This window comes from Drosophila gunungcola (assembly GCF_025200985.1).
Source record: "Drosophila gunungcola strain Sukarami chromosome 3L unlocalized genomic scaffold, Dgunungcola_SK_2 000003F, whole genome shotgun sequence".
NCBI lineage: Eukaryota > Metazoa > Arthropoda > Insecta > Diptera > Drosophilidae > Drosophila > Drosophila gunungcola.
Genome location: NW_026453179.1, coordinates 4,006,658 through 4,034,053, shown reverse-complemented (window position 1 = coordinate 4,034,053; position 27,396 = coordinate 4,006,658). Strand labels below are relative to the sequence as shown.

At 39.7% G+C, this 27,396-nt stretch overlaps 1 protein-coding gene across 2 annotated transcripts; it reads left to right on the top strand.

Annotated features, from left to right (window-relative positions):
* The first annotated feature begins 1,170 nt into the window (after nt 1–1,170).
* LOC128258596 (uncharacterized) lies at nt 1,171–10,137 on the top strand. Of its 2 annotated transcripts, none has more exons than XM_052990302.1 (3): nt 1,171–1,553; nt 8,335–8,595; nt 9,093–10,137. In XM_052990302.1, the coding sequence occupies exons 1-3, from the start codon at nt 1,461–1,463 to the stop codon at nt 9,867–9,869; spliced, it is 1,131 nt and encodes a 376-aa protein (XP_052846262.1). In that variant the 5' UTR covers nt 1,171–1,460; the 3' UTR covers nt 9,870–10,137. The 2 variants fall into 2 exon arrangements, with proteins under 2 accessions (XP_052846262.1, XP_052846261.1); XM_052990301.1 differs by having other exon boundaries at nt 9,090–10,137.
* The last annotated feature ends 17,259 nt before the right edge of the window (nt 10,138–27,396 follow it).

The following is a 27,396-nucleotide window of genomic DNA, read 5'->3' as shown; positions in this document are numbered from 1 at the left end:
GTCAGCCATTGGACCAGAAGTGCTAACCGCTGGTTCCACCCGCAACCACCCAACCACCCACTGGAGTCTCAACTTGTTGAGGAACGACAAACCCACTCACTCGCCCGCTCGTCCGCTCACCGACTCACTCACCGGAATGAATGACTGACTGACTCTTCTACCCCCAAGGTTCATCGTCAGTCCGTCAGTCACTCAAACTCGCATTTCATTCCGTTTCCATTTCCATTTCATTCACTTTGCCTGCTTCTGCCGACCAAAACAGCCATGTCTCGTCTTTCATTCCGCTGCTCCTTTTTGTTTCAGTGTAGTTTCCGTTGGTTGTAGTAAATTTTTCTCATTTCGCTTTTTGTTGGAGTGGTTTTTATACCCGGTATTCGTAGAGGGCTTTGGAATACTAGATATCAAGGGATGTTATAAACAGGCCGCAGTATTTTGGACTAAATCTATTATGTTTTCAGGACATATATTAAGATAAATTATTGAAGAAGATAATTTAAACTCAAAGATAAACTATTGAAGAAGATGATTTAAACTCAAAGTCGTAAAGATTTTTAGACAAACCAATTCAAAAATTTAGCACCGATATACCGATAAAATTACTATTTATACATTATTTTTTTTTTTACTAAATTAACAATAAAAATGGCTGCTATACTGGTCAAGACCCTTTTGATTCCACAAAGCATTAACTTTGAGGTTGACAAATTAACTTTCTGAAAATTAATCTATTACGTACCGCACTAAAATTCCTTAAAAAGGATCTATGTGAGAGTTCTACGCCTTAAAGTATGCAACTAATTAATGGGTATCTCAGAGTCGACTATTTCACTTTCCCATTTCTACTTCTATTTGCGCTGTTGCTGTTTTGAGTGTTCAACAGTTCGCGTGTGTGTGAGTGTGTTGAGCACAGCAAATGAAAAAAAACCAACTCACACACACACACTTGCAGAATGAGAGAGAGGCATAGAATGAGCTAGCGGTAAAATGCATGAACAACGCCGGCTTGCCTGTCGTGAAATTTGTATTTGTATCTCAGCGGCTGCCCTCCCTTTCTCCCGCTCTCTCTTTCTCTCTTTGACTCACCCCCGCCCAACCGCACCGCTTCTTCTTCTCCGTCACTCTGCGTCTCGTGCTCATTTTCCGTTGTATTTTTCGATGCAGTCGCCCCGTGGATTTCATTTTCTCTGCGCACTTCGAACCGATCGCGTATCGCTCGTATCGCTCCCGGAACTCGAAAACCGAACCGACCTCGAATCGAATCGAATCGAGCCCAAACCCGAAACCGAACACCAACACTCGCCGGACTTCGACTTTGATTCGAATTCCTTTTGCGCGCTAACTTATTGAACACTTGAAGGGCACATTAAGTTCTGGAAATTACGACTTTAGCATAGTGTGTTTTTGTGTTTAAAGAGCAAAGTGTAAACAATCCGACAGAATTGTTCCCAAAACTGACGAAAATGGGTCGCCTGTTCCAATACAATCGCTTTGGCGCCACGGATAACATCAACAAAAACATCAGCAAAAAGGATACTCAGCACAAGAACAAGATGGTAAGTTCCTAGGTACACTAGTTTATAAGATCTTTCAGGTAGCCTTTTAAAAACGTCTTATATAGAAAAAACGTCTTGAGGAGATAATTCAAATTTATAAGTTATTTTTTTTGTGAGTGTTAATTTAAAACCGTTTGAGTTTGGCAGACCTTTCCAAGGACTTCTCCTCCATAGAACTGTTGAAAAATGGCCAAATGCCTTTTAAGATTGAGGATATTAAAACGGCAACTTAAGGATCATATTTAGAAACCCTTTCACTTACCTATTTAGTCTACCTTATCCCTTTAAGTACAATCTATGTATATAATTTCCTCCCAAGCCTTAATCCATCTTTATAGATAGCCATGCCCTTGATGACTCAAGCAGCTCCGAATTCTGTAGAATCTAACAGCCTAGCACATTTCACACTCCCCACACACCATCGAAATAACTCTGTAGACAGCCCACGCACACTTAGCACTATGTCTACAGTGAACTCCCCACTAAATCGACCAGCGGGCGTAGGGGGGCATAACCAAATTCAAAACACGAACGACAACAATTAAAATGATTTAGTGTCACAGATACCCAAAACAACACTGCCGCCACACAAAGACAGAGACAACAAAAACAACGACAGCGCAGCATAATAAACTCAACTGTCGACGTAAATCAGTGGAACACTAAATCACATAGGGCCAAATAAATATGATTTGCATAAAAAGTAAATCAAAGTATATATGCAAACAGAGGGCGATAGTGAGCGACCAAAGCCGAGCGTAAATCTGGCTTCAAATAAATCAAATTGTAAATGCAGCCTGATTTCTGGCGATAAGTAGAGCAAACAATCAAAGTCCGAGTCGGGGAATTGAAATCGGAACATATGTTTGGACCCATAAAGATAGTGATTGATTTGACAAAACGCATTTATATATGCAAACAAGGCGCATATGTTATTTGTTTTTGATTGGCGATAAGCGCTAACTAGGCTTTATCGTCTAGCCGCGATGCCCGAAAGACGATAGGCCCGATAGCTTAATTAAGACAAACTACCTGCATTGGCTACCTGAATGCAAAGTCAACTTTCCTTGAGTCCACAGCTACTTTGCTTTACTAATCTGCTTATTTGACTTGGGATCCGGAGATCTAGAGTTGATGCTGCCCAGATACACAGATTCAGCCATAACAATGCTCCGACATCTGAGCAGCATTTATCATAATATTTGTTTAAAAGAACCACGACGGACAGAGAAAAGTTTGTAATTTTAAACTGAATGACAGTTTGCGTTTTGCCTCCTCCTTTAATGCCTTTTATGCCGACCTCTGCATTTTTCATCCAATCATTTTTCACTGGAATTGACATTCATCGCCTTCTGTATCTCGTCTCTCGGATTCTTTTTGTTTTGATCTATGTATGAAAATCTGTCTTCCTTGCCTTTTATTCAGTTTGTCTGCTTTGGGTGTAGGTGTTGGTTGTTTTGGCTCCCAAAAGGATTGTCTTTTGAAACGGGAAGTCTGGGTGTGGCCGCAACGGGAGTTGTTTTACCAAGAAGACTCGAGTCCTACAAAAGACTTCTTCAGACTGCAAAGTGCAAGAATGCGCCCTCTTATATCCCTTAGATCTCCTGGTATAAATCGCTCGACACCTCCTCCCCGAAAGCCCCACTGCTTCCGTTATCAAAATCTATTACCAGACACAGTCTGTTTACAAAGCCAACTGGGTGTGCTGACAAACGATTTCAATTAGCCGGTTCGCAACAGATAAAAGGCATCTCGCCTATCGCGGGTCAAAGTAACAAAACGGAATCGTCACGAACTGCAGAACTGACACATACATACATATATCGAGAGACCAGAACTAATAAAATTGTCACACAACTGTTGGTCTTCGGTCTGTCTGAAATGACCATATGCTGTCTGGTTGGTAGGGAAACGAACGGAAGGGGCAGAACTGCAACCATATTGATAGATTAAAATCGGAGACAATTAAGGCGGAAAAGATAAACTCGAGTTTTCAGCGGTCTTATTAAAGCAAACTGCGCTTATATGGGGTTTATTTTCTCGAAGTGTTTATGAACATGAGATTATGGCATGGATGAGTATTTGATTACATTTCTTTTGGGCAGACACATTTTTAATTAATTAATCAAAGGGAAAAACTTTTTCTAACTCATTTCATATTCCGCTTCAAGTATAATAAACATTTATCTGAGCAGTAATATGAACCATCTTCATCAACACTAATTAAATTAAACTCAAAAAATTCAAATTCATTTAAATTATAGACAAACTACCATCCATCATATATCTAGTAAGGCGCAGGCTTTGATTAATCAAAATGATAAACTGTAATATCCATCAAATATTTTATACTAATCATGTGTTTATAACTATTAAGATATTAGCCCTTAAAGCAAATGTTTATTGAAATTTTATAACGAATAGGGTAACCATATTTTAGTCTACAGATTCAATATTAAATTAACAAAAATAACTTTTATTTTTTGTTAAATCATGATTTTAATTTAAGTTTTCCCAGCTCAAATCTGATGTTCCACATATACTATGTTGAACAGACAATGGATCCAAACGATTTGCGTTAGGGAAATCAGGCTGAAAACATTTTCCTCCTCGTGTGGCTTATGATGCCATGCTCTGGTGCCTTCAACGCCCTGCCTAAGTGGATTTCTTCGACTGCAGAGATCCCGTGATGGGCCTCATAATTCTCGATGAGATGAAGCTAAAATTAAATCAACTGCTGGCGACGATTAGCAGCAATGAGCTGAGGCATTTAAATTCTAAGGCATTTTAATGCACTTTTCCCTAAGAACTCTGGCTCCACTTCAAGGCCAGTGATTAATGTTTATTTGGATGTTCGTGTTCTACACATGTATTTACATGCAGACTCTTTGATTTTTGGGGGCCCTGGAGAGAAACTCTAAGGATAGAAAATTAATTGCACCGGTCTTAAGTGCATTTAATTAGGAATTTTCAAGCAGACGCCTTGTTCACTAAGCCCAAGATTTATTGGGGAAACTGCAATCTGCAGCCTGCGCAATTGATGAGCATAATTAAATAGCCGGCGACTGCGAGCACTCGACTTGCATGCTTTGTAATTTATGCTCCATATTTTGCCCAACTACCGAATGGCCCCGTCGCTTTGAGTAAACAACAATTTCACTTATTTTCATGCCGTCTGCCGCCTCGACCATCAACTGTCTGCATTGTTATTTTTACGCTCGACTCAATATAAATTTTCGCCCCTCTTCGTTTTGTTCGCCACATGCCATGCCATGAAAATGTAATGCAAATATGCAAAAAAGCTTTCAACGGGATCCGAGCGGCCCAACCCCAACCCTAACCCTATATATCTCTTTTCTTTTTGTACCCCTACCCACTTTACTCTTCTGGCTACAAATAGTTTTTGGTTTTGGCTTAGTCTGGCCATCAACCGGGAACCGAGAACCTAGCCAACATCATCGTTATCACCAGCCCGTTGTCCGTGTTTGAGTTTCATATGGCTTCCCACCAAGGATTTGTGTGCATTAGACGACTAGTCGGGGGGAAAACTATTTGCAAGCCCAGTTACTAGACTTTCCTCACACTAGCTGAAGTACTGAAGTTGTAGAAAAAGTTGTCAGAGTCTCTAATTAAATTGTTCAGCTCTCAAAGTGATAAATTCCAAGAGTTCGTTGCCTGCCCTTCAAAAACGAAAAAAAAAACTTGAGGTTCATCTCTTGAAAACCCACGCACAGCAGAAGAAACCCCAACGAGATATGCCCATAAAATGCAATTAAAATTTCAACAATTTTCATTTGCATTTAATAAACCCATCAAAATGGCTTTTTAAACACGCATAAAACACCCGGTTGAATAGAAAGAACTCAATTCGTTTCACATTTCAATAATTTTTTATATGACCCAATTTTTTACACCTATAAAAATGCCACAAAAAAACAAAGGGAGGCCATAAAAAACCCAATGCCACACGCCACATGTGTCTAAACAAAAGATTTTCCAGCCAAAGCAAAGCTAATTGTAATAAAAAATTTACAAAACATACGAAAAAGTTGAAACTATAAACATTTTTCCTGGCATATAAAACTAAATTAGTGAGAAAATCATTTTACGAGCCCCGAAAACGAACTCGTTTAACCAACTAAAAGAAAAACTCACTGAAAAACCGTATTATTTCAGAAGCGACGGGGGGAGAAATGTGTGCGGGACGTGTTTTAAAAAATGTCATAAACTACTAGTAAGTCCATGTATCTCTGACATTTTGAAAGCCCCGACACGTGTGTCCGTGCTGGGATCACTTTGAGTTTCTTTTGGTGTGGCATAAAACTGTCAAATTAGCTGGAACTAAAAGCGAGATGACTACAAAATATTCTAAAATGTCCGACTAATGGCCCGGAGCCAAATGAAATATTACTAATTTCAATAGGAAAATGTCCGAGGGAATTTTCGAAAATTCATTTGACATTGTAGGAACAGAAATTTGGAGTGGGTGTGGTTCGACAGTATTAAGAGGGTGGCAAAATAGGAGGAGTCTTGTTTTGGCAGCACAGCTGCTTTGGCAATTGCCCAATTTGTGAGCGGATAAGTAGCCGGTTAGCGTTATTGCGGTTGCAGTTTAAAAGCCACCAGCTCACCAGTAACCACTTCCCAAGGTGGAAAGTTGTGGGTTGCTTGGGTGTAGGGTGGTTTTGTTTTTCAAGACCCTTCAGCAGCTGCTTGATTTTCCAGAGCTAGCTCAAAAATTCAGGCATATGTCGGTTGGACCTCAAGTGGCGCACAAAGAAAACATTTCAATAAATTCATCGACTCACTCCGGCCACTTCAACTAATTTCTGTACCCCCCTCTAAATGCACAATAAATGAAAATTTAACAACTGTTTTTATAAGACCAAAAGGGAGGAGACCAAAGGGTCTGGTCTGGTCTCGTTTACTACCTACCTTCTTGTCTGTCAGCTGTCGAAGGTGCCTCGATTCGGTTACCTGAGTTTTTATTGTAACACATTTTGATTACGAAAATATGCTAACACCTCGCAGGCCAAACAAAGAGCTGGCCAAGAATGGAAAGCCGGCCTAGGGCGCTGTTCACCATCAATTAGAGCTCAACCTTTCCGCAGGGCAGGATCGGAATATAAACCAAAATGGAGCTGGGGATAGACCTATGATTATTGCATTAGCAGACACACCATCAAAAGAACAGGGCCAGAACGCCAACACCTTTGGGTCACTACTGTGTGCTGGATTTTATTTCGGGGCCAGCTCTCTTCGGACACTATTATCATTGAAATTACTGTTCCTTTTCTTTGGCCAGACTTGGCCTGGCATAAATTAAAACTCATGTAGCTGGCAAGAATCGTAGCCATTAAACGCTTGTTGGCCCATTGTGTTTGATTTAAGCCGATAAAAGGTACACTTTTGAGGCATTTCACGCCGCTTTTCCCCCGCCGAAACTTTCAACAGATTTATGCGCTGCGTGGCCACATCAAAGAAAACTCTTTTGGCCATGGCTCGTTGGCCACGAATTAACGGCCAACCGGCCAAGATGTAGCAACAATTTTCGGCCCCTCCATGTTTGTTCACAGACAAACAAGATTTTCAATTGGAAATGCAAATCAATGGGATGGCCTGCAACGGAAGTTCTGCGTCTGCACTTCCTTTGTTTGGGTTCCCAAACCTCTAATTTATTGAATGTGTTGAATTATGAAGCCCCCCCCATTCCAATTCAATTTCGTAATCCCACTTCGAGCTCTACCTGGTAGCCAGAGTTGCTTTGTGTCCTGCACTGCTTTTCAATCGATTGCTCATTATTTTGCCATTCTTCCTTCGAGTGTGTGTGCGTGCTGAAGGGTGCCACGAATTCTCGGATCACGGTGCCCAATACCGAGGGGTGTATGTTCATAAAGGATAGTACTGCTGCAGCTAGAATTACTGGGAAGCTAACGCAATAGAAAGGGGGTGGTATCCCAACAAATATTCAAATCACTGGTTCAAACCAATGAGCATTATAAACCACCTCCATAGCCGAGCAGTTTAGGCTGTTTACGTTTAACACTTGGTAGTCCCAGGCACTCTGCTTAACATCAATGGATATGACTTCTGTACAAATCTAAAAGAGAAACATTAAAACAAATATATAACTCTAGACACTTCTTACTTTACCTCGAGAATAAATAAAAACCAATGCATTACACTTTTTGACTTAGGCATAGTAATTTTTTCCTTCCAAAAAGCTACATTGCTCAAAGCAAAGACCTCCCTCATAAGGCTCATGAAAAAAAGGGACAAAAGTGTTAAATATTACCACCTTAAAGTGCGAGATATTTAAATATTGTTAGAGCGAAAGTAGGTGTTGAAAAAAAAAAAAACCCACTAGCAACCCTCGGCAGGAGCTGCATATGAATATTTTATAAGCGAAATGAAAGGCAAATACGAGCAGGGAAAACAACGGACTGGCAAATTGTACAACAATGAACAAGTAGAGCAAGCGCATTACAAGGATATCACAGCAGCAGTGACCCAAAAGCATTAGCAGAATAGCAGTCCTCGGGTTTTTACAAGGGAATGGCACCGAGAATGGGATTGGCCCAACAAAGGCGAAAGCAGAACAAAGCCAGGATAATGGGATGGCAGTGTGTGTTATCTGCGTGGCTGTTGCATAAGAGCGTTGTTCGAGTGAAATGGAAAACCCCGAGGTAGATAAGATTTATAGGGACAGACCTGACACTTTCCACAAATTTCCTGACCAAAACTTACAACGAAATCCATCTTGTTTGTTCTCGCCCGACAGCTACGTAATGCCATCAAATGTCCAGGCTACTCGGACATCTATGGTCAGTACAATAAGGACTCGACCTTCGAGAAGTGTCAACAATGGAGCAGCAAGCTGGAGTTTCCAGTTGCCGGAGATATGGATAAACAAGAACCGTTCCAGAGTCGCACGCACAAGGTCTACGACAGCATGAAGAATTTCCTGCACCGCAAACTCTTTGCACAACCCTCGCAAAAGGAACAGATCTTGAACGAAGAGCCCACGAGCGACTATGATGAGGTGTGTATAATAAATTTGATATAAAATTAATAATGGCTGGGAAAACATTTATGACAACAATCATTTTGGTCCAATCCGCTTCAACCAGAATATAGTAGAAAAACATAAAATTTGTTATTTTGTATTTAAACTCCGAAATCATAATACTTAACTTAATTCAAATTCAATAGATGGTTTTTAAAATAATATTGATTTTCAAGAAACTCAAACGAAATTAATTACTTTCAACGCGTTTTAATAAATAGTTATACATTTAAATTTTTAGATCTAAAAAGATCTCATAAAGAAGTAGTCTACAATTAAAAGCAAACAACAATTTTGGCTAGACCGCATTTTTGAAAATGGATCTACGTTAACTAATATTTTGATATGTGTGACTATCTTAGGTATAATATTGTGGTTGACCCAAAATTGGTTTTCATAAGTGGTACAATGACTTCAAGAACCCTTTCTTTTGAATGGCAATTTAATTGGTTTTTCTCCTTTCTCTTTAGCAGGACCTTCTCGACTCCTCGTACCACGCCGACGCGGAGGAAGAGGAGGAGGAACGCGATGCGGACTGCAGCTGCAGCTCCACTGGCAGTAGCACCACGAGCAGCAATCCAACCACGCCCAAACGCTCGCCCCAAAAGTCCTTGCTTTCCCTCAACTGCTGGCAGAGCAGTCAGCCGAGCAGTGACTCCAATCCCGAAGAAGAGGAGGAGGATACAAAGGAGGACTCCGACGCAGGGATATCCGATTGCTGTCAACTGTTGGCTGAAAGTTCGCCCAATTCCATGAGCAAGCGTCGCAGAGCCGCTCCTCTGTTCACGAGATACATCGGCGCCAACCAAAATTCCGACGATGATGAGGATGAGGAGCCGGAGCTGCTGGCTTGCCCATGGTACCAGCCCAGGATTACGGCAAAGGCCGCCATGGAACACCTGCAGCCGGCCACACCTGGAAGCTTTCTCCTGCGCCGTAGTACTCCGCGACATTTCGAACTGGTCCTGCGACTCGAGCGGAGCAATAAGGTCAAGACCTATCCCGTGCAGTCCACCCGCAATCAGATGTACCGCCTGAAAGGAGCCAAGAAACAGTTCACCAGCCTGAAAGCCCTGATCACGCACCATTCCGTGATGGCCGAACAACTGCCATTGACATTGGATCTGCCCCGGGAGCGTCATGTGGCGAAACCCTCATCTGTGCGCTACGCAGATGACTTCGAACCCCTGGAATCGTTGCAGCTACTCGGCATCCTGAAGAGTCTCCAGGCCAAAAGCATCGAGATATAGGAAATAAATATTAAGCGGGGCATCAAGGGGCGGGCTGAATAATATCGAACTGCAAAGGGAACGATAGGTGAAAGTAATTAGGAATTTGTTTTGTTCTATGCATAAGTACTTGTGATATAGTTTACGGACTTGCGGGCTAAGCAACCCTCGAATTTAGTTTAGACTACCAACTAATTGAAATATTTTGTATCCGATGTAAGGCTAAGTTTTCTATTGTGAAAGTGAAATATGAATAAAAATCGAACAATGGCATTCAGCAAAAACGCAACCCTCGTGAGTTTAATGTGTCCATGCCCCGGCAATCAATGCGTTTCCTGTTTGCCCCCCATCCTCTTTCCTCTGGAGGCCTCCTGGAGGGTTGGCCAGAGAACGCTTCACTTACATGTGATTAGCGCTTCGAGTGGCTCTCATTAATTTTTCAAGTGCGGCTCATGGAGCTCTCGACGCAATTCACGCTGCAACATGTTGCTGGCAACCTTTTGGTGGCATGAATAATTAAAGCGGTTACTTTAGTTACAACATTCAGGGGGGATTCTATTCAGTATTGTCAAGTGATGACGTCGCACGCTTAATAACTTATGAAACTTTTATGCGGGATTACCAGATCTTTAATGGACATTTTATTCATTCACACCACAAAAAGGATTAACATCATACCTGGCTATTGTAGAATTGGATGGGATGAGATGAGGATATCAATTTCAAACATAAAACTATTATCTACTTTAGTAAACTTTAGCATGGAACTTTTTACAGCAAGAACTCATATTTACTATTTATACCTATACTATTTATCGAAAACTAAAAGCGTATTGAAAATTAATTGACAATCATCCATAGTCATATATTTGCTAGAGGAACGATCGAATTTAAATGGGGCAAAATTATATTGATGTTCAACTTTATGATTAAATTAAAATTGTTTAACTGTCGATATCAGTCGACGATCGCTAAATCGCAGAGCATTTTATCGATAGTCTTACAGCTCAACTCTCATGTATTTTACGTTACATTGCCAATATTATTTACATTCTACAATGCACCAAACTTTAAGCGCACAAAGGTATGCTTTACTTTTTATTGCTTCTCCAAAACATAATCAGTCCTAAAAGCCGGCTGCAAAATAGAAATAAAAACAGGATATTCAAGAATTTTTTATAAAACACGTCTATTAAAGCGTTTCGGCAATGCTTTCAATAATCCCCAATTTCAGCAATTTCGCTAAATCATTTCCTGTTTGACCAGTGTGTGAAACGACCTTTTTATGGCCTATGATTGATATTGGATATTATTTGCGTTCACCAAATAAAGGCCATAATTCACAGATGCAATTGTCCGGCATGTGCATAAAATATTTAAACATAAACTACTAATATTCACACTGACAGCATCAGAACAAAAGCTGGACACGCTTAACCCCAAAGGATGTGAAACAAAAGGCCATTAACAATAACGAGCCCTGGAAAAAACATTGGCAAACAAATTACAAATAAATGGAAATGCTGACAGCATTAATAACGTTACATCATTAATAAGCGAATCGAAATAAATACAATAACTGAAAATGGAAAATGTAATAATTATGACAATGAATTAAGTGAACGCGGGTGCATGGTTTCTTTTAGTTGTTTATTTATTTATTTAACTGGCGCCAGTACTCACCGATTTAAATCGAAATCACCCAATCATTAATTGCCTGCCAATCATACCGACCGCAAAATGGAAATATTTCAATGAAATTTTCTTCGAAATTACCAGAACAAACAGAAATGGAAATGCTATAAACAACAAAATTCCTGGGGATGGAGAATGATACTGTTCTTAACAAACAATGCCATCCAAAGGCCCTGGATTGGCAATATATTTACAATGGCATACACCAGGTTTTAGTTTCCGATAAACGGAACACGATGGCAATTCAAGTAAACTGTGAGGAATCCTTCTAAATTTCGTACACTCTCGTCCTTTTAAGCCTGCTTCTCGTTTTGGTTCTGCAAAGTTGGAGTTAATGGAATTCAAATTGAAATTGAAAAAGGGAGCCGGATGTGTGTGTCCAGGCGTATGTGGGAATAAACATTCAGCATTCTCGCTAATGAAGTGCTTTCATCTGCACTCTATGCTGACTTTTTTGCCCTTTCACATGAACTGTTTGCATAATTTTTGCAACAGTTTGTTTAGCTTTTCAATTCTGACAGCTGAAAAGGCAACAAAACCGAGAGTGTCGTTCTGTAAATTTCATTTTCATTTGTGTATGCCTCACTAATTACGAAATGGTTGCAATAATGCCGGAGAAAGTATCTAAAATGCTCCCTTGGGAAAAAGTAAACACAAACAAAGGGTCATGCGAATGGTAAATTAATTAAATGGAAAGTGGCCGATTTATTAAATTAGAATGCTTAACGTGCTTTATGAGAAAAAAATGTCTTTATTAATTGTTTTTTATTTTTCACACCACAAAATCAATTAAAATATATTTAATATTAAATGCAGATAATACTAAAAAACGATTTACATGACTTACAATATAATCTGCACATTACTGTTAATATATGTGAAAAAGAAAACTTGTATTAATAAATTGTTGAACCTTTATTAAAGCAGATATTGAACTAAACAACTAAAGGTAAATGTTTCAAATATTAATCTATATATCATTACAGCATGCTTGTGTGTTAGCTTTATAATTACTCCTTCTGATTCCAGAAACTTCGTTATGTTTCGTTGGGTTCTCAATAACCCACCATTTATGTTTTCTATTCATCTGTCTACTCACTTCCCACCGTTTTTAACCTGATCCCACCGCAGCTAATTACAAAAACAGCTCCTCTATTTGAATGGCCCCACCCATGACCAGGAAAAATCAATAACTGAGGACGAGTGTGCATCCATGAATGGTCAATCATTCATCCGCATTGCCAAAGGAGCTGAAACAGGAGCAACGGGAAAATCAGTGGGAGCTGGATCCCCAGCGATGAATGGCATTTGCCATGATGTTGCCTGGATTATCTTCTGTTTATATGGGATTTATTTGCCAGCTGGGAAGGAGAGGAGAAAAAATGGATGCTGGCGCAGGAGCAGGAGCAGGAGCATGTGTTGCCATGACGGCCGCCGTTGCCTTTGTGCGCCTTTTGTTGCTGCGGATGCTGCCAGTCTGGCATTGCATAAATGTTTTGCCTTTTAATTAGCACGCATTTCACATTCGGCATTCTGCAGTGGCCTCCACGCTTGCCTCTTAATGCGCTTAAAGCAGATCCAGCAGCTACGATGATAATGATGGAAAATCTTGGCCAGCTGAGGAGAAAATTCAATCAGCCGCAGATTCGAACTTGCTGTTGAGTAATGCAATTTGAAGAAGGCAAGACGCAAACGAATAACACAGAATAGACTTGAAGAAAAATGTATAAACTTAAAAAGTATTGTAATTAAAATATTCTATTTTTAAACTAACAAATTCTCCCATGAACTATGAAATAGTTTGTTAATAAATAATGTGATCGAAAAAAAGGGAAAAAGGAAATTCAATAGGCTATTCTAAGTTTTTATATTAAAATTTCTGTTTAATGAAAGGTTATCTTCAATTTAATTTAAAATTAAAAATATCATAAAAATTCCATCTGTTGGAAAAAAGATATCAACATTATTTTTCAAATGCATATTTTTGGATATTTTTTTTTGAGTGGCCAGACTACTAGCTTGCAGTACGGCGGAAATTATGTGCCACTCTAGTGTCCAACGAGCCGTGACCCGAGTATGATGTAAGTCGGAGGAGGAAGTGAAAGAAATTGTGTCAGCAGGGGCACGCACAAGGATAACGAAACCGCCCGGTGGCTGACTGACTGCCCGACTTAGCCCTTGTCCTAAGCTACGTGATCCTGCGACGACAGCAGCGCCAGAAAGAATGCAACAAGCCGCGCAAAGTGCACTCAATTGTTTAGCTGCCCCTGAGGATTTTTAGAGGAGGGGAGTAAAGTTCCTTTGTGGCACACAATCTATATAAAACAGAAAATCAGTTGGCACTCGGCCAAGTGCATATTAAAAGCAGTCAACTCACGCCCACTTTGAGGTTGGAAAATTGATTTTAAAGGAGGAAATCTTATTTTTCAGCAGGAGAGAAGAAAACTTTGTAGAAATAATTATACTTAATTGGCCACTTTATGCTATGTAAATATTTACTTCCAAGCTCATGTGTCACCTGTCACAATAATTTTCCGTCCTTCTATTTCGCAAAACCAACAAAATTAATTAAAGAGATAATTGGCCTAAGAAGTATAAGTTTGTCTTGGATGCTGTTGGAGATTTAGATTAGTTATTACAAACCTTTTGCTATTCAGCCTATATTTACTTTGGTTTAACATTGTTTAAGCTTAATTTATCATTTAGTTTGCCTGAGATGACTTTCATTTTGAATGGGTGAACAAAATAAATCCTTTTAGTCTCATTAATATTGTTTGTTATTTCTTTGACTAATTGCTATACCATAATATCCCTCAACATTCCTTGTTTAAGAAACTAATTCATTAAATCATTGAAATATTAAGTGTCTTTACTCCATGTGGAAATATTTTGATTATTTATTTGCATTCTGGATTCAACCATTTCTAAATAAATATCAAAGAAATAATTAATTATATTTGCAACAATAATAGCTCTCAAAACTGTTTTCTTATACCGATAATGAGGCTTTAAGGATTTGCATCGCCAAATCAAAACGATTTTCTGTATCCTGCTGGCTGCTGAAAGCCAACTGAAATAAATCAAAATCCCCATATGGTGCCGTCGCTCTAAACTTTTATCTTTTAATTTTGTTAATTAATCGATATGTTTGCCCTTTCCAGCGCTTTGGCCCCCTGTGGCCAGGCAAACAATTAGAGGAAAAGGAACATCCAGCTGGCTGAGCGAAAAAGGCAACAGTCTGTGTCCCTGGCTTCAACAATAACACATGGAATCGAATATTTACTACGCCCCTGCCCACCATCGCCACCCCCTTTGGCTGCTCACATGATTTACTGTCTCGAAAGCCGGCGGCAAAAGTTAAGAAATGAAATTTCAAGAAAATTGCACAAACAACAGGAAGCCGGCAAAAGTGCGGGGGTGGGTGAGATCGGAGCTTCGAGGGCATTGAGCCAAAAGGAAATATTGTAAAACTCTGGCTATAAAGCAAATACACGATACATATCATCCAGTGAGCAGTGGGTGGACGGGGAACCCCAAAAATGTGAGCAGCACAAAAGTCGTTATCTTAATTACTTTTATAGCTTCGATTTGGGGCGAGTGGAGCAATGGCAGTAACGCCAAAAGGAAAAAGAACAACAGAGACATGACAGCTAAAGGAACAAATATGGTGGAGTAAGTGAAAGTTGAAATCATGGCTACCCCCGCAAATGCCACAGGAAAATAATATAAAGTAGCTGTGGTAAATTTCAATTAATTATATGTTTACCACACATTTTATTAAGAGAAGCAATATGATTATATTCACTATTTTTAAATTAATTGTTATTTTGTTTCATTTTTATTGGCTGTATTGACTAACTACTAATTTAAATAAAATCTTTGTACAAAAGAGGTCATAATGTTTATTATAATTTTATTTTATTACGGCATATAATAAATGCAAGCTTGAAAAAGTGTAGAAAAAAAAAATCTACAGATTTTTTCTGTTTTTTATTATTATTTATATAAGTTATAAGTTTAAGCTTTAAAATTCTTAGCCCCTCTGAGAAGAAGCAATAGTAACTGGTATCTCCAACCTATAGTCTATAGAACATGACATGTTATGAAATACATCTAACCAATTAATGCACTCAAGCAGCCTTAAAGCAACCACAAGATATCCCCAAAGATATGAGATACAAGGATATTAAGAGTATGGCATCTAGCATATCCACACAGGCCACAAAGCAGCCAGCCAGTCATCAGATATGCTGGATGCTGCCTCATTACCCCATAGAAAAGTCCGCATATTTCGCACTTCATTAAGTCACATTTTTCAAGCGTTATCAGGGTGGATGTGCGAGTGTGCTAGTGTGTGTGTTTGCCTAGTTAGCACACCAGTTAATTACCAACTCGCGCACATATGCTGCTATATGGCTATATGGTTATATGGCTACATGGTATTCAGGTTACTAGAGCCTGTCCTTGAGCCGAGGGAGAATTTTCTAAGGGCCACACACAGCCTGCTTAATATTTCATGGTTGACTTTGGGCCCGGCTCTTAAACTAGACACTTAATTAACATTTTGAACGATACCCCCTCTACGAGCCCGGCCAAAATCAATTTCCCTTCTGCATGAAACGGAAGCGGGAGTCCGGATATGAAAGCCAAATGCCCGCGGGCGACAATCGCGGGAATTCCGGGGCGGAGTATAACAACATCACGACCTTTTAGTTGAAATTATTTTACCATTTTCCATTTGCCTTCTGGAAGAGCTTTCGTCTTTGATTATTTATGTCGCGCGTTTTGCGGCTGCCTGACTAAGAAGCCAACATCAATAAACTGTTGACAACTTGAAAATAACCGCGAAAGAACTGCCTGAAGGGGGTTAATGCGGCGACAGGTGACTGGCACTTTGTTTATTGAAGTACGCTAAACTTTTTAGTCGCCAACACCATCAACGCACCATCACCATCACCGTCGCCGTCGTCGCGGCTTGTTAATATCGAGCAGCGCATTATTTATGGCAAACTTGCCACTTTTATTCCAACGCTGATGGCAGGAATATAACTTTTAACGAGTTCTCTTCAGTTCGGTTGAGTTACTTTTCCATAACTCACCTGCAATTTTCTCACTTTCCCGTATATTGAATGTGCCACAAAAGTTGGCTGACTCTTCTCCACTTTGCCACTCAATACCTTAAAGTCCTTCCGGGCAGGTAAAGGGGCGGGGAAAAGGACTCAGACCATGGCTACTACGTCCTCGGCCACGAGCAAACCAACCATAAGCATTTCATTATTAGAACACAAAAATGTTTAAAATTTCATTAAATGGCTGCGTTGTCCGGCTCCATACAAACATGGCCAACTGGGTCCCAGAGGAGGGCCAGCACAACGGGACAGAAGGGTGTTAAAAAACGTAAAAGAACCAGAGATTCCCTGCTTTTCAAAGTACTGAATACGGTAAGTCGAGAAAATTTATTTATTTAAGTTATTTAAGGTTTTAAAGTATTAATTATAAATACAAATATTTAATGACTTTTGGTATAGTTTTTATGAGAACTATTTTAAATTACATATAAAAATTTCACAACTAGAAAAAAAAGTTTATTTATTGTGTTATAAAACTTTAAAGCAAGTGATTGACCCCAAATTAAATTAGTTAGATATCTCAAGTAAAGTAAAGTAATTTCGTTAAACCACATTCGGTGAATAAAATATCACCTTTTGACACTCACAAGTAACGGCTTAGATAGTGTATACCCAACCAGCTGCGCAGTGTGGACCCCTCTCACTCCCCTCTCGGTTGACCTTTGCCCCATAGCTAGTTTCAGCCCCTTACCGCATCAAAACAATAGCAAAAACAACAAGAGGACCAGCAGACGGACAAACAATTCATAAAATCGTTTAACAAAACGCAAAAGTGAAATTCGCCTCACAGTCAGGAAACTGACCGAACCCAGAAATGAAATTCCCAGACAAGCAGGAGAACAACATCGGGGGATGGGATAGGATGGGATAGCTGTGGCTGGAGGGGCTGGGATCCTGGGCACCGGGCTGCAATCGTAATGAGCAGCAATTCCGATCCCCCAACCAGCAAAACCAGCAAAACACCGCCATCATACCACAGGAGCAACCACCGCCAAAGTGGTCAGCAGCAAACATTGCAATTTCATTTATTAACAAAATATTTGGACAGCGCCAACAAGAGAGAGTCCCAGTTCTGATGAGTTAGGATTTCGGGGGAAATAGCCATAGAGTTGAGGGAAATTATTACATCTTTATGCTGAAATTATTTATGATTGCTTTGTCTAGACCTGGCGGCGTCGATAGAAGCCACACAATGCACCGGAATTCCGGTCTCAGGGAGTGCTTGCAATGTTAGCCGGGTAATTTATGTGCCGTTTGCTCATACGCCACGTGCAACGGCAAAGGTGAGAGGTGGCTTAAAAGTAAGGAGGTGGCTGTAACAAACTTTACTCGGTCCACAAAAAAAAGTTAAATCCTCCGGATAAGCAAAGTCCTTTTGAAAAAGGTAAGACAAACATAATGTGTATTTAAAAGAAAAGTTAAGTGTTTTTTAAAGGAGCTAAAGGACCTATCCCATTATCAGCTAGAGTTTAAATTATATGTATACATAATCCAATAAATTAAAGGGTTATAAGGAAATCTCAACATACATTATTCAAGATTTGTAAAAATAACTAAAACTGTTCTTCTTGAAAATATCACTTGAAAATAATTAAAAAATTAGTCTGTGTCGATCAACGAATTTTTCACGGACTTTAAACTTAAATTTTAAGAAGAGCTTAAAAAATATCTCTTTTTAAAGTATCTGTTCTTTTTCAAAAAACATTAAACAACAAATGGATTACTACTTTAGTGCAGCTTTAAAAAGTCCCCGCCAAACCAACGAAAAGAAATGACTGCAAATTGCATTGGGTAAATTTAATTAACGTCGCATTGAATTTTAATCAAGTTCATTCAGCGAATGCGACACAACACGTGACATTATTTGCATGCGAAATTAACCTGTGACAGGCCACCCGCTGCCGCCTTTTCACACGTTTTCACACGGGAGGAGGGTATTTTTTAATCAAGCTCCGCGACGTTTTTTCACCCGTCAGTCTGTCAGTGCGGTTCGGCTCACTCGTTAATAGATTGGAAATGTGATATTGAATTCGACGAAACCAACTATTTTTAAGGCTCTTTTAAACGGTGAGACTGCGGCCAATTCCATGCCGAACCATTGTGCATGCCAATCAGTTGCAAATTGTTTGTTGAACAGCCGAATTTGCACACACTAGTCCCAAAAACAAATCCACAGAGGGATTGGGATAGCTTTGTAATTATTTCGTTTATTACGGGTGTAGGGATGCTGTTTTCGCACATTAATTGAAATATGATTTCTGATTTGTGTCCAGTCCAATCCAGCCAATCCAGACATGTGTAGAACGAGTGGCTTAGGCCAGGGACTGTCCATCAAAATGCCACTAATGCCAAAGCAAATTTGATCTCTGACTGGCAATGTATGCAAAACGAATTCATGACACGTCCTGCCCCTCATTCGATTTTATTCATATGCTCGCTATGCAAAACTGTCCGAAAACTGTCACTGGAAGCTCTTGCTCACTAGAATACTGTTGCTGTGGCTGCTGCCAGAGCAGAAAGTCAAAAAGTTTCTGGCTTTCGACCAATATGCAAAATTTCAGAAATATGCAAAATGCTCAAGTCAAGTAAAATACTCCCTCTAACTCCGTGTGAAACATTTTTCGAAAACACTTGAAAACAAATTCTAAATGAGATGAGCAAAAGCACTATGTGGCGACTGGTAAGTGAAGCCGAACGAGATATGGGAGGACACTAAAAGAAATTTAAAACTGGGCTTCAAAAATTATTTTAATAATAACAAAATTCTTAAAACTGGGACATGATGGTAAGTTTCAATTTAAAATAAGCAACCTTTAGGTAAATCCCTTTAAAATCATTGACGTTTAATCGGAGCCATTTTTTGTCCACCTACATGTTAATAAAAAATAATTTATTATCTTTGCCACACTAGGTTTTTTAAGTTGTATTTATATGTATTTCTATTAAAGCCAGAAAGTACTGGTTTTAAAAACCTTTTTGTCACTGTAAATTCGTGTAAAGTTTAAAGCGTTTGGCTGTGTCAAAATTTAATTAACTTGTCGGGGTTGATTGAAGTTTTAGCTTAGAATCTGACAGTTTGTAAAAGTTGCATGTGTTAGGAACATTCTTCTCCCCCCTATGAGGTAAAACTCTGAATAATTTTAGCAGAATTTTGATTTGCTTTGTTTTGCTGTACTATATTGAGCTGGAATTATTTAGCCCTTTTCTGTAAATGTATGTACGTCTGTGAGATAAATTTCTGCTTACCAAAAAAACAACTCCTTCTTCTACTTCATCACTTTCCAGTCCAGTTAACCGCTTGACATATGACCGTCATCATTTAGCGCATATATCTCCAGCGAAGCCTTTTAAGACACGCTCTTAAAAACCATTTCAAATCACGCACTTTTCCCCCCTTTTCACCCCTTTTCCCATCCGCTTGGCCATTCTACCCCTTGAGTGGTCTCCGTTGGCAGCCCGTTGAGGGGGCGTGTCAATAGCCCAATGCTGCATTTAAATTGTCCATTCCATTCCATCAGAACGTTTACGAGATGTGGACGATGTGCAGCAATGTCTGAGTTTTGGTGCTTCCAAACAGTGGTCAAAAATTTGTTTAAAAATGCGTTAATTTTTGTACAAGAATTTCTCCAAAAACTTATGTTGACAAATGATTAAATTTGTATTTGTAAATTTATAAAAAAAAGTTAACATATAAAAAATAAAATTTATGTTATCAAGAAGTGTTTCATAATAATTAGGTTTTTTGTCAATTGATGGTTTCAAAAAATATTTGGATTTAGTATGGAATTTCAATTCGTTGCTATGATTTTAATAGTTTTGGTTGGTAAAAAAAATGTATATCAGAATAATAAGAATGCTTTTGCTAAGCCAACCAACTGTGCTTCAGCAGTCCTTGCCCCAACCCCTTAAACCCATTCCCACTTTTGTTGGCCACAAGCAAATGCACTTTCCTGGCCACGACTAATTTTATGGCCCCCATTCTCGGCAGAAACTTTGTGTGCGTCTCCGGGCTGCTCATTTCTTTTTTTAATGGTCGCAGCCTGGTCGAGTCGGTTCTGGACTGAACGGAACGGAACGGGTCTGGCCTGGACCGACGGAGTAATTCCTCTTGAGTCTTAACTCATAATTGCCAGCTTGGCCAGCGCCGTCTCGGCCATTATGACAATTGGCAATGCACCAAAAAAGCAGCGAACAGAGCCAACTCCTTTGATGCGTGGCCATGAGGCCAGAAGAACAATTAAATGACAAGCCAATTTAATGAGCAGACGGCGGAGATTCCCGGCCAAGATGATGTCTTGTCTCAGTCCGCGGCTTAATGGCCAAATTATTGTCACTTTGAAGTTGGCGCCATTAAAGATCGGTGCTTAAAGGGCTGCCGATGGCCCTCCCCATTGGATGATGCAATCGAAAACCGCAATTTTACAGCTGAAATATTATGACGTTAATTTCGTGATTTTTGTTAAATGCGATTTATTCAACTGGCGACGCGCCGCTAATTCCCCAACGAGACCAAAACCCAAAGCCACTCACGCGTGATTCCCTTAAAAACCGAACTGTGCTTAAATTTTGACTTTAAAGCGCCTGCAAATATGGTGAAATAATAAATATTTGAATGGGTGGGGCTGGTTGGTATGTCCGATTTATGCTGTATCTATTTATTTATTATTTTATTTACATAACACTTTGGCATTAATCGATTTATGGTGCCCTCTGGCGTTGACTTTTCACGTTGCCCCCACACACGGTTCATTGGGCCTTTTTGAAATTGTTTAAATAATTCGCAATTATATGCCTTGTATTTTCGGTGGCCAGCCAATCATTGGCGATTGTTAGCCATAGTTAATTGCACTTGGTGCGCCAAAAGTTTAAATTAGTTATTTAATTAAGTTCCATAATACTGAGGAGCAGGGCAAATAAACAGCTCGAATCCAGTGGGATATGAAATAAGTCAGAATTTGATTAATTCAATGCCTAAACGGATGTAAATTATCCAATCATATGCTTCGTCTAGCGGTAATTTATTCAAATGATAACAACAACCAAACAACCGAACCAGTCAGTCGACAAAAAAATTTCACACAAGATTTCCACTAACCCCAAAAAGGGGCAGCCGGAAAAAATCTCGGCCATAAAGCTCGGTAAATGCTGTTAACATGGTAACTGGGTAGTCAGCACGCACACACTCTCAGAAACAGGATCTAAAATACACTCACACACACACGAACTCACACACACAGGATGAAGGAACGTGAAGCGTTTTTAATTTGCGTATTTTAGTCACGTTCAGGTAAATCTCAATTGAATCGAATGTGACACCGGATGTGAAAATTGTGCACATTTTCCAAGCATTTTGCCATTGAGCGGAGCAGAGAGGAAAATTGAGATGGCAATGGAGGGAAATGGAGGGAAATGGTCATGTTGCTGTTGTCATCGACGCGTTGTTGCTTTTGCCGTTGCTGTTGCCGTTGCTGTTGCTGTTACTACTGCTGAAGCCGTTCCTATTCCAATTGCTGCTGGATGGAAAGCAAAGCACGAGGCACAAACAAAGATCGCATCAGTAAGCATGCTGCGAAATGTTCCCTGCCGAACAGAGGAAAACACGTCGTCAAATCTATCTTACCGATTCAGGGGCCAGCCAGGGACAGCCGTGGATGAATGACGGGCATGACTCTGGCCTTTGCTTTCCCAATGCACTCAAAAACAACTGCGAAATTATTTAGCAAACTTTATTTTTTCTAGCTCACAAAAAATATTAATATGTTTAGCCAGACATCTCCAACTAAAGTTGGCCTTTAATTTCCTTGTATTCTTCCTAATTTTTAACCCTTTAGCTATAGGTATATATTAGATTTTAAAACAACATTTACAAAATATCTAATTTTGTAGTAAAAATTCTGGAGAAAGAAATTGCTCTCATAACCATTACAAATTTGAAAGTATGTATATTTTCTAAACGTAGCCCAAATTTCTTCATGTGTGAAGAGAAATCATGGGTATCGTTGTAAACAAAGCTTTTACAGGACATTGCAGACAACATTTCCCTCTCTCACTCAACTCCTTTCCTTCGCTCTAGATTTTGCAATTTTCAAATTCCCATTGACGTGGGGCCATGGCTACTTTGTGCTCATGTCCACAGAGCTATCCCTAATATGGCGCACCTGATTTTTATGAGAAACCAAGAGTGTGAACTAAACGAGCCGGAGGAGGAATGTGGGGTTAAGGGTAGAGTCAAATGTGAGAAGAAGGTGTTGGATGGGTCCACTTTGAGGAACGCACATGGCGAGGCTGTTGTTGACCCAGGCCAGGTGGCAAATGGAAAGATATCCACAAACACATCCTGTATCTGCACCTCGTTTTGCTTTGATGTCGGAGTGGTGTTGGTAAATATTGACTAAGCACATTAACGGCAATTTGACCCGGGGCAGACATGTAGATTCTGCTCCTTTTGTTGCCAGCCAAGGCATTAAAGTATTTCCTGCCCTGTATTCCTGGGTATCAGAATCAAGTTAGCAACTTGCCCGGCTCAACATATAATTACATTGTTATTTATTGAATTTTCGCCCCGAAAACTGCAGCAGCAACACATAAACAACATCAACTTTTGCCCGGACCGAAAAATTGTTTAGCGACAAATTGTCACAGGCGCTGACAAGAGTTTGTACTCAGTTCGAAACTGACTCTTTGGCCAAAGGGGCGGGCATTCCGTCAGTCGGACAGTCAGCCAGCCAGACAGCCCAACATGATGCGCTCTGCCACAAAATATTCCGCAAAGTCAACAGCGGCAACACAAAATGAGGTCAGCCATGAAAATTGCACCGGCGGCAGCAATTTCTCATTTTGAGTTTAGCAGGCTGCCCTGGCAAGAGCAACAAACACCAAAGTACTCCATATGAAAAAGTAAAAAAAAGGAATGAATTTCGCGATGCGGTCCACTGAGTGCTGTTGCTCTTGATGTTGCTGCTGTTGCTGCTGCTGCTTGTTCCTGCGGTCGATCAGTTGCTGTTGCTGCATGTTTTTGGTATGGTTGGTGCTGCTGCTGTTGGTGTCATGTCGTTCATCAGCGTAACAATTTTTATTGCCGGTCGGACCACAACTTTGTTGTCGATAAAATTTTAATTCGCTTTGGCTTATATTTTTTGTTCGGTCCCTTTATGCGATTTCAATTTGAGCTTCGGTAAAGGAGTGCAGACAAAAAGAAGAGATTAAAAAAATATGGCAATGTGGTATGCAGTTGACCCATAAAGGGTAAATTCCAAAATAAGGATTTTGGAAAGCACATACAAATAAATTTCTAAATGTTGTATATATTTATAAATCAGAATGGACTTTTTTTTTTAACTTTTAAAGTAAACGGTAAAGTTGAATAATAAAGTTTTTAGACACATTTGGTTAAACTTATTTTTAAGCCTTTCCCCTTTTGATAAGTGTATTTCCCATTCGTTATGGCTAAATTCCTCGCGAGTTTATGCATGCATCCTTCGACGGCCCTGCGCCAAATTGATTTATAGCGTTAAAACACGTTTCGCCCAAAAAAGTTGGAACCACAAGAGGGGACCCAAAAAACCAAAGCCACCACAGCAATCACTTCCCCAATTATAAACAAAACTAATTGCCCCGGCAAATGTTCCATGAAAGCGTTGCGAATCCTTAATAACATGGCATACAAATTTTGTGCTAAATTGTCAACATTAGCAGGGTGAAGCAGCGTCCGCAGATGCAACAACGGGCGCAGCAGCAGCAACACTTGACACAGCAACAGCTTGTGACACCGGAGCTGCAATGTAAGGCACAAGCAGTCCCAGATTGGTTGGGCCACATTTATCATGGCTACCGTTTTTTAGCTCTGCACGCTTTTGACCTGCTGCACAGCAGCAACGCGCGTGCCACCAGCAACACAAGTCACATTCACAGCAGCAACACCATCCACAGTTCCAGCAGCGACATCAGCAACACCAGCAGCAGAAACTCTTAAAGCAGCAACACAATGGCAACACGAATGCTTCTGAGAGCTTAACTTGCTCAGTGATCTTTGATCTTATCTTGGCCAACAATCAGCAGGTAAAATTGTTATACTGCAGATAAGTCCTCAAAGAAATACTTTTCTGGGTTAATGTTAACAAAATGAAAAACAAAGAAAATTACATAGAAATGGCAAAATGTTTTTTATTAATAATTAACACTACATTTTTAGAAAAGGAAATAATTGAAAAAGTATATGCTTTGTCTCACTTTTGATATAATTTTTTCTATACAGTTTGGGCAATTCTTTAGGTCCCTATCAGTTTTAATCATTATATGCTGTTTATCATTGGTGTCAGAACTAAAACATATAATTTGGATGTATTTAACGTCAAATTATCAAACAATTTTGTAGAGCTTTCGAAACTATAATTTAGGTTTTGTAAAACTAGCACTTCTCTCCCTATTGCAGCTGATTAATTGAAATGTCACATTTCTCAAGCTCATCGCAATGTTCATTAACCGTTTACCGCACTCCAGTCATCTTCAGATGCATAATACGGGTACGCCCCAAACATGTCGCAAGTGCCACTTTTGGGCTGTTCTGGTTTCCCATCTACCCAACTTTACCCTTTACTTGCCACATTTGTTGTCGCTGTTTAATGCGTTTTTAAAGTGCACGAGCCCCGCCCATTGCATTTATTCAGTGCCGGCAATTAGCCAGCGAATGTCATAAATGAACCAACCGCACCACCAGAGCCACTCTCAGCTGTCAAAAACTACGCCAACTAATGACAGTGCGATTGGAACTGGAATTGGAATGGGAATTGAAATGGGTCTTGGGCAGAAAACTGAAAACTGAAAACGGAAAACGGGCCATGTTACTGGATTGTGGGATTGAAGCTTCGCAAGATGTAAGCGAAGCGAGGCAATTACACATGCAAATTGCCGGGCACAAGCACAAACCTCAAAACTGGAGTCTTGCCGCGAAGTGAACACCATAAATCAGTTGTCATTGCCAGATCAACTCGGTTTGTCTAAGCACACGTCAAATTGCAGTCGTGGCGAGGAAAATGTTCACAGTGGGGGAACTTCATTAGCTGGAGAATCAAAGCGAACGAAAACGAGCGATCATTAACATTTTTGGATAATTAACAATTTAGCTCGAAGCCCACATATTAAGAAAAGTGTAATGAACGCAAACAAAGCCAAAAACGAATAAACAAAAACTGAGAATTATTTTTGTGCTTTGAAAAATATATTTTTTTTAACTTATGATCAATTTATTTAAATTCAAAAATAAAACATTTATTTAAACAGAAGGTCAATATATTTGTTAAATTTAATGAGGATTAAAATCATTATTCAAATTTATTACTTACTGAGCAGACTAATATTTAATGGTAACAAATTCATTTAAAAAATTACTTGTTTTAAATATAATTCTATACAGATTTGACTATTATATATAGACAAAACAAGCGATATTGGTGTATATTTTAAAATATTTAACATCGAATTCCAAGTTTAATCGTTCTCGCCGCAGAACTAGTTCAAAAAAAGAGGCGTCCTCTGTTTTTAGCCCATTTCAATCTTCTCCCGCAATAACTGGTTGGCCTCCTCCACACCTGCTCCGTCCCCCTTTTGTTTACCCAACATTCCCTCTTGGCAACCAACACAGAACTTCACCTGGAATTGCAGCCAGACCAGCGACATGTTGCTGGTGTCGCCCAGCAGCAGCAATTGCTGCTGACGTCGACGCGGCGACAAAAAACACGCTGCCAAGTGATGCGGCGCACAGCAGCAGCAGCAACAGTAGCAACTGGCGACTTGTGGCGCGCTTAGCCGCGTGGCAGCAGCAGCAGCAATAGCAGCAACATCACCAGCAGCAGCAACAATAGCAGCAACATCCGCACCTAGAACCGAGTCTCGTGTTCGGGTTCGGCTCCTGCTCGTGTGTGTGTTCTTCTAAAGATGTTGCTGCTGCTGACTTAGGAACCACAATCCAAACCACCTCTCTAAAAAGAAAACCCCGTTCGCTCTCGTTAAAGTGCCAACATGTCCAGTTGCTTATCAGTCAACTCACTTTTTTCCGCTTGTCATAAATTATGAGAGCTGTTGCAGTTTTATGGCCGCCCTTTGTTTACACAGCAGGCAACAAAGGCGAACACCCACACGCACACACTCGCAGTCAAACTCATTCGCAATCACACGAGTGCACAATGAAAATATTTTCTTCAAATTCCTGAGTTCTGTATGTTTTAGACAAACAATAACTTACTTTTAGGGGAAATCAACATGATCACTAGAGCGCGACTTTTAATGAGTACAAGCTATTCATTTAAATTTTAAAATTCTTGCACTTTCACCAGGGATTAAATTAAATACATCTCAGATTCTAAGAAATATATTCTTGTATTTGTGGTAAGCACGGTTTAAGCTTACTCCATTTGTAATCCAAACAAAACAAATGTTTTTTAATTTATTAGGTGTTTATATAAATCCAAGCAAATCAATTTTATTTTCAACTTCGAAATTTGTTTTAAAAAAATCAAACACTAATATTACCAACTTAGTAGAACTACAAATTACTGAAAAATGAAGTAAAAATATTCCCATCTCAAATCGGCAAAAAAGTCATGTACGAAATCACAAAAAAAATTTAAATATGTTAGTGCTGTTTTTCTCTCTGTGCAGGAATATTTAGTGCCCATACGGAACACTCACGTGGTCGCGACGATAACTCATCCAAGTCACGCCGTCTG

Excerpts from the sequence above, each read along its gene's own strand:
- LOC128258596 (XM_052990301.1), top strand. The coding sequence starts at position 1,461 with ATGGGTCGCCTGTTCCAATACAATCGCTTTGGCGCCACGGATAACATC. Across the intron at positions 1,554-8,334 it reads CTCAGCACAAGAACAAGATG|CTACGTAATGCCATCAAATG; the intron begins GTAAGTTCCTAG and ends CTCGCCCGACAG. Across the intron at positions 8,596-9,089 it reads CCACGAGCGACTATGATGAG|CAGGACCTTCTCGACTCCTC; the intron begins GTGTGTATAATA and ends CTTTCTCTTTAG.